This window comes from Chanos chanos, chromosome 7, assembly GCF_902362185.1.
Source record: "Chanos chanos chromosome 7, fChaCha1.1, whole genome shotgun sequence".
Taxonomy (NCBI): Eukaryota; Metazoa; Chordata; class Actinopteri; order Gonorynchiformes; family Chanidae; genus Chanos; species Chanos chanos.
In genome coordinates this window covers 8,655,164-8,662,663 of record NC_044501.1, presented here as the reverse complement: position 1 = coordinate 8,662,663, position 7,500 = coordinate 8,655,164, and the positions used below count along the sequence as shown (strand labels likewise).

The 7,500-nt window shown below is 45.0% G+C and overlaps 1 protein-coding gene across 1 annotated transcript in view; it reads left to right on the top strand.

Moving 5' to 3' along the window:
• Positions 1-7,500, top strand: part of sh3pxd2aa (SH3 and PX domains 2Aa) — an 85,001-nt gene that overhangs the window by 44,561 nt on the left and 32,940 nt on the right. The window contains exon 6 of the mRNA XM_030780703.1: positions 3,844-3,869. Coding sequence (XP_030636563.1) covers positions 3,844-3,869 — 26 coding nt within the window. The remainder of the gene's footprint in view (positions 1-3,843; positions 3,870-7,500) is intronic.

Sequence of the window (7,500 nt, the reverse complement as noted above, 5' to 3'; positions counted from 1 at the left end):
CTCTCTGTCTCTCTCTCTCTTTCTGTCTCTATCTCTCCTCTCTCTCTCTCTCTGTCTCTCTCTCTCTCGCTCTTTCCTCTTTCTCTCCCTCTCTCTTTTTTCTCTCTCTCTCTCTCTGTCTCTGTCTCTCCCTCTCCTCTCTCGCTCTCTCTCTCCCTCACTCACAGTATATTTCACTCTCTGTAGGGGTATATATCAAACCTCACTTCTCTTTAACCTTGTCGTTCTTTCTTCTTCCATCTCATTCTTTGTTGTTGTTTCCTTCATGTCTCCATCTCTCTTTTCTCCTGTTTTCATGGCTCTTATTGTTTTTTTTGTTTTTTTTTCTCTAGTCGTACATTTATAAATGTAGGCTGGTTTATGAAGGCTAAATGTGTGCTTGGACTCTCTCCAGAATCTCGTTTGCTCCTCTGGACCGTACTCATATAGATCCCTCAGCGACCGTAAACGCATGCTAACCGCTTCCCAAGGACCTACCTGTCCAACAAACGTGGTAAAGCTACTGTAGTTTGGGAATCGAATTTATCATCGGTCAGAAACTGGAAGAAATGACTCACCGTCGAAGAAACGCCATTATAAACGAGTTGATTTTACTGTAAGAAATCTTTTATAAATATTACGAAAACCCCCCAAAAAAACACTCCCCCCAGATGACGAACTCGGTTTTTCACATTCGGTAAACTTGACATTTAAGTCAACGTTTTTACGTATGTTAATGAGATGTCCTGGATTTTTTGATGACTTAGGAGCGTTTAGTCATGTTTGTTTTCCACTGAAACTCTCTCGCTGGAAGAGTTTAACAGTCTCCGGGGGAGAAAATTACAGTTAAACTCTTTACAACATGTTTTGCTATGCTTTCCTTATACGCTCTAAAGTTCAGAAACTCGTGGGCTTAGATTTTCACAAAGCTTGCAACATATTATGGGAATTTACGTGGAATTTCATGCCATGTTTAAGAAACGTTTCGAAAATAAGCGCTGAAAATATTTTGCAATCGTTCGCCATTAGTTCATAAATGCAGCGTCTGCTACATTAACTTTGTTGTATTTCCTCGGTGTGTATTTTCAGGCTTAAATTTTAAGCGTTTGTATGGAGAAAAAAAAAAAAAAAAAGTAAACAAAAACTACAAGTCCCTCTGGCCTCACCCTGTCCTGCTCCCTCACTCTAAAATAACCGAGGGACTTGTAACCCGGGGAACTGTAGTTCTCTGTTTCGCAGTTGTAAAAGGCCCAAGGGGCATTGTGAGGTCATCGATGGCAGTTAACTTTGCGGGTGATGGATCACCTACTGTCTTTTACTCACGTCACATTTTTGCTAACAGTCACAACTAGTTTCTTACGACGCGTTTGAGTGGTTAGCTCTACTAATAGTCCAGCTTTGTCTTTTTTTTTTTTTGACGAATCGTAAAATTATATTACGTTGTGCTGTATCGAAACTCAATAGCTGTAAACTGTCAGTCCCTGAGGAGTGGAGCCTGTAATCTGAGTTCAGTGTGGGTGTGTAGAAGAGGAAAACGGCCTTAAAAGGTGCTTTTAGGATTCTACAGGCAGTACGAGTCTCAAACCGTAGAAGACGGGGGTTCTAAAATTTGTCTTTAGTGGGAATTTTCCATCCGTCCGTCTTTGGATATGTCTTCGCACACTGTATAGCCATAAATTCTCCGTTTCCTTATTTATCTGAACGATGGTTCTTTCCTCTACGGTTTTAAAGTGTGGATCCCAGCATGCACTGAGGTCGGAGGACAGTGTCTGGCCTCTTCTCAAACCCCTGCCTCCCCGTGCCCCCCCCCCCCCCCCCCCCCCCCCCCCAGCATACCCCCACCCAGGCACAATGAATGGCTTTCTAGAATATTGTGTGCGACTTTGGCGGATCAGACAGAAAGAGGACAGTGATTCTCTCTGTGAAGACATAAAGAGCTTGGTTGAGGGAGAGAGAGAGAGAGAGAGAGAGAGAGAGAGTGATGGATAAAGAGATGGAGATGTGAGGAGATGAGAGGATGTTGGAGAGACACTGGTCTGTCATCCATGTGAATGTTCACATTAATGACCAGTGGGGAAATGCCCATAATGTCCCAGGGGAATACCGCATTGTGTGTGTGCGCGCGCGCGCGCGTGTGTGTGTGTGTATGTGTGTGTTGTGACGATCTCCCGGAGGGGCGGGGCACTCTGCTGAGCCGGACCGTCAGGGTGGTGTGAGGATAAGACACGGGGCACCACGCGGTCGTGCGGCACGAGCTGACAGGGACGCGGACTCGGGGCAGCTCAGCAACGGCCCTTCATGTGGGGCACGGACGGATAGGCAAACCGCCATAGTAACGTCTCCTTCACACACACACACACGCACACACACACGCACACACACACACAACCTGCACGCTGCAGGGTTCTTAAACTGTTCTTTCACATGCGCACGACGTCCTCGCGCTCGTCACGGCGTGTAAGGTCCGCAGATCATCGAGGATTTTGTTTCCTCTACAGCGACCCAACAGTTAAACCGTATCTCTGACAGAGATATTTGTTTTTAACATGAATTAAGATACCGGTTTACAGCGTTCGCTATTGCCCAGAGGTCATGTGATATGTATTCAAAGCAGTTTTTGGCCTTCTGTGTGATACAGGATGTGGCGCTATGTTCGGGTGGTGAATTTTATCTCGCTGGACCCTCTCCAACGTTCATAAACGGACCGCTGCAGAAAGAAAACCGTTACATGCTAATAAGAGTCACCTGAGGGTCTCCTTGGAGACGCCTGTAACCTATTTAAGAGTCCCACAACCGCCAAAGTATCTCTCAGAGTCGAACACATGCTCATACTCCTACTTATGGACCCTTTCCCTCATATACCTGCCCATATACGTATAATAAAAGACTCTTATTAAACTGTGTAATCTCCGTATGAAGAGTCAAGGAGGTCATTTTGATGCCGTCATTCTCATATAAGTCAAATCTGTTTATTTACACAGTTTTTTTTTTGTGTGTGTATTTTCGGACAAAGCGTTTTCGGTAGTGCTGTCCCACACCCGCCGGTCAGTCGCCTGCCTCAGTGGAGGATGGTGTCAGGCATGAAAAGGACAAACCGTCCAGTGTTTGTGTGTGTGTGTGTCTGTGTGCGTGCGCGCACGCTGAAGTCCATCATCGGTTTGGTCCGCATTGGCGTCACTTTCTATTAATAGACCTGTCTCTCTCTCTCTCTCTCTCTCTTCCTCTTCTTCTGTCTTTCTCTTTTCCTCTCACTCCTTCCTTCATTTTCATCTTCTCTTTTTATGTCCGCTCTTTGCACGCTGATGGACCGGTTGCCCTTTACAGTAGCTTGCACACACACACACACACACACACACACACACACACACACACACACACATTTAAGCAGGGCGGGGCTAAAGCATTGCTGCTCTTAGCTAAACGGCATAATCCAATAATAATCCATTAGGGAGAGTTTAACAGACCTTCCCTCTCCACAAGAGACAGTGGGATCTGCAAAAGAGGAGGAGGAGGAGGAGGAGGAGGAAGAGGGGAGGATAGAGGGATAGAGGAGGGATAGAGACTGGTGGTGCTGCGTGGTCACATGACCAAATCGTGTCAGTCGTAGCAAGAGCAGCTGGCCCACTCATTCCCTCACATATATACACACACACACACACGCACGCAGACACTCACTCAGTCCCATACACTCACTCTTGACCCTCACACACGTCAGTCGTTACTGGGACTGTGTGCGTGGTTTGTGTGTGTGTAGTGTGTGTGTGTGTGTGTGTGCGTGTGTAGGGGACTGACAGCTGTCCCGATTGCATATCTTCTCTTCACGCCAGCGCTAATAATGTCTCTTTGTTGTTGCTTCTTTTTCAGAGACTATGGATCCAAACGCAAATCAGGTAAGAAAAGCTTTTCTTTTTCTCTCTCTCTCTGTCTCTCTCACTCTCACTCTCACTCTCTCACTGTCTCTCTCTCTCTCTCTCTCTCTCCTGTGCTCTCTTACAACCTGTTGCCCTGTTCTGGGATAGCAAGAATTAAAGTTATCCAGCAGCATCTGTTGAATGTTTATCTGATTTCTGTCAATCTACGTGTTTGCTGACTAGCTGAATGACTTGCTGTTTTTTTGGGATATGTGTTTTTGTGTGTGTGTGTGTGTGGACAAGCTGTGTTCTGTTGTCTGGCCCGACTTTGGGGTGGGGTTTTGGGTGGATTTGCTGAGTTCTTAAACTCCAGTGGGAAGATTTTGGTCGGTCAGGCCGAATTCCAGCTGATTTGTTGAGGAAACACAGCACAGCTATGGAGATCATTCATTGAGTGTCGAATTGCTGTAGCTGTGTTTATTAGAAATAGAAGTATTGCCTCCTACATATGTAGAAATGTCACGCGAGGGTGGAACAAATTCAAGCACGAGACAAGATTAGGGTATGTACACAGGCGGTGTGTGTGAATGTAAGGATTTAGTAGCTTCTATACCTTTTGGCTGGGAGGTTTAGTGATATCATTTTATACACAGAGACGTGAAACAGCATATTTTTTTATCTGAGTGACTGGTTCATTTATTATTTATCGTAGTGCAGGATGTGTGTGTGTGTGTGTGTGTGTGTGTGTGTGTGCAGTTTGAGTGGGTGGCAGAACAACTGCTCTGATTTGTGATGTGTATTTGCGGGGTTGAGGAGACACTCAGCGTCTCCGCACGCACGCACACACACACACACACACACACACACTCAGCAGGCAGGCAGGCAGGAAGCAATGCTCATTTGTCTCTGTTAGTGAATACAGTAATCAGGAAATGGAGAAGGACTGCGATCAGTGACCTTCCTGTGGTTAGAGGTCACCATTTGATTGTCTTTTCTTTTTCTTTTTTTTTTTTTTGTGACGGACCAAACCCATACTCCCTGAGGATTAAACTTTTGCAGCTCAAAACAGTAGCACCTTTTGGTTCAGACACACTTATCCATCTCTAATTGATCACACGGGATGGCTAGCTTGTCCTCACACGTCAGTTTGTAAACTAAACGACACAAAATCACAGTTATTTTCTCCCGCAATCACAGAAATTGCTAGTATTGTGTTATCGCGGCCTGCCAAATATGCATTTGAGACAACAGCAGTCCACTAATAGGCCTTCAGTGTAATTCTCGATGGCGTTGTTATCCACTTCTGTAGTAGTGTTTTGTTACTGTGTCGTCTGGTATTGATTTATAGCCAGTGAGTCTCCTGTTTGTTTATTCCTGCGTTGCTTCATTTAAACTGAGATAGAACACCCCCCCCCCCCCCCGATATGATACAATTTGAACAGCAATTACAGCAGCTATTTCTCTGTAAGTCTCACGTGTTTGTTCAGCACTGTTCACTTTTACCAACACTGAAAGTTACACCTCATGAGGATTTTCTTCTTCCTTTTTTTTTTTTTTTTTTTTTTAACCTTTGCTCATCTGTAAATCTGGCGCAATAAATGCTTTACCCTTTACAAAAAGCATCAGATAAAAGACCGAGATAATGTAGTAATATAAACAGCCTAAAATTTGAAAAAACGAACGTGAACTTTATCCATCTGTATGATGTGGTTTGGCGTTACGTGCTCAGGGAGGGTAAATCAAATTTACCAAAGACGCGGCACCTCCACGCTTTGGTCTCTCGCTTCATCATCGACTCTCTCAGCGGACTTGACACGTGGAAAGGACACAGGCGGCTGGAGAGTGTCTTTTTTATCTCTCTCTATCAGAGAGGGAGAGAGAGAGAGAGAGAGAGAGAGAAACTCTTCTCGGTCTTTAGGTGGCCACCTTCTTATTTCCACATCAGCTGATGACATCCTGAAGCAAACAGGTTTTTCAACACTGAGGATGCCAGCAGCAAATCTCTGGTTACATAAATTATCTGTCAAAAATGTGCCCCCCCCCCCCCCCCTTCAAGAGCTGATTACTGTTCAGATTAGTGAAGGCAACGTCCCTAATCTCCTACAGTATTGTGCAAAACAAAACAAAACAAAGCAAAATCCATATTAAACAACTAAAAGAGATTAAATTGTTATTAGGGTCGAATTTTTAGACTTTTTTTGTATCCCATTATTTAGAATAGGGTTTCTCATCTCCAGTCCTGGGGACACGTAGACTAGCATATTTTGTTTTAACCCGCTAATTGCTTTGATTCGTCCTGTCAAGCGTTTAAATATATGACAACTGAAAGAAGCGGCTTTTCCGCTAGCCAAGAACAACGTAACGGCTGACTGGGCGGTTGGTATGCTATATAAAACCCACTCAAGAACTAGCACATCCTGAAGCACTTTTTGGGGTGAATTCAGTTGGGATTTGGGACTCTCTCTCTGTACGCGCCATCCTCTTGAGTTTTAGCTGGCTAACAGGTGTCCCCGACAGCCCATTAGCTTGACATCAATATAGATTTATGTGGAGAGGGCGGTACTCAGACAGAATCAGACAAAACAGATCCCTTGTGGACTTACGCGACTGATCTCCCATCTGTTTGTCAAGATGGTGTTCCTCTCGTGGCCGTGCGGTTATGGTCTAAACTGGAGTGTTGTTTTTTTTTTTTTTTTCTCTTTCTCTCCAGTCAGAGATACATAACACATAAAAGGCTTAGCCTTAGCCAAAGAGGCTAACGATTAGCGACAGATAGGCTTCTGGTTGCCAATCTCTGACTTTGTGGACTTTTTAGGGCAATGCTTGCTAATCCATCGCTCAGAGATTTCAAATGTTAATATTCAAACACTGACAAACTTTAGTCAACATCTCTCATTGTTGAACATCGGCCCTTTAATTAGTAGGTTGTAGTGTGGGGGGGGGGGGACTGCCATGTGGGAGCGTTGATGGTTCCCTGAGGAGAGGAAGGGAGAACATTGCATCTTTATGTTTGCCACACTCCTCCTTGTCAGCTGCCAACAAAGTGGGAAAACGCTAAATTAGAGGATTTGCGGAAGAGTCACTTTCCGTCAGTCAGCTGTCAAGCTTTAGTCGGCTAAAACTGGAACACATCAGATACCTGCATATTTTCTCTCTCAGGGATCAGGGTAAACGGGAGGGCACTTTCTTTTCCGAAGTCTGCCTATCTGCCTGTCTGTCTGTCTGCCTGCCTGTCTGTTTTTTTCTGTCTAGCTGTCTGTCCAATACCTGTGTTGATACTCATTTTTGGTGAATTTGGACCGTGAGCAGACGCGTGAAGCGCCTTTAAACACACATGCTCCGTTAGCTTCCTTCACATTGTGTGTAAAGTCAGTATGTTTTAGCAATGCCAGGCATGTTGGGCAGATGGAGCACCTGCAGTCTGTTACCAGTGAGCATGGTGCAGTGCTACTCTGGAACTAAAGGAGAGTGTAGTAATTACAGCCCCCCCCCCCCCCAATTAGAATCCCTCACAAAAAAATGGCTGTCCAGGCAACCAAACAGATGCTCCACAGCCCAACAAAGATGCTTAGCACCTCTCAGTATGCCTCTGCTGATATTTTTCGGAAACACGAGAGAGTCTCTTTTCATTCGTTCCCCAGATAGTATTTTGCCTTTTGTTCGTCGTGTC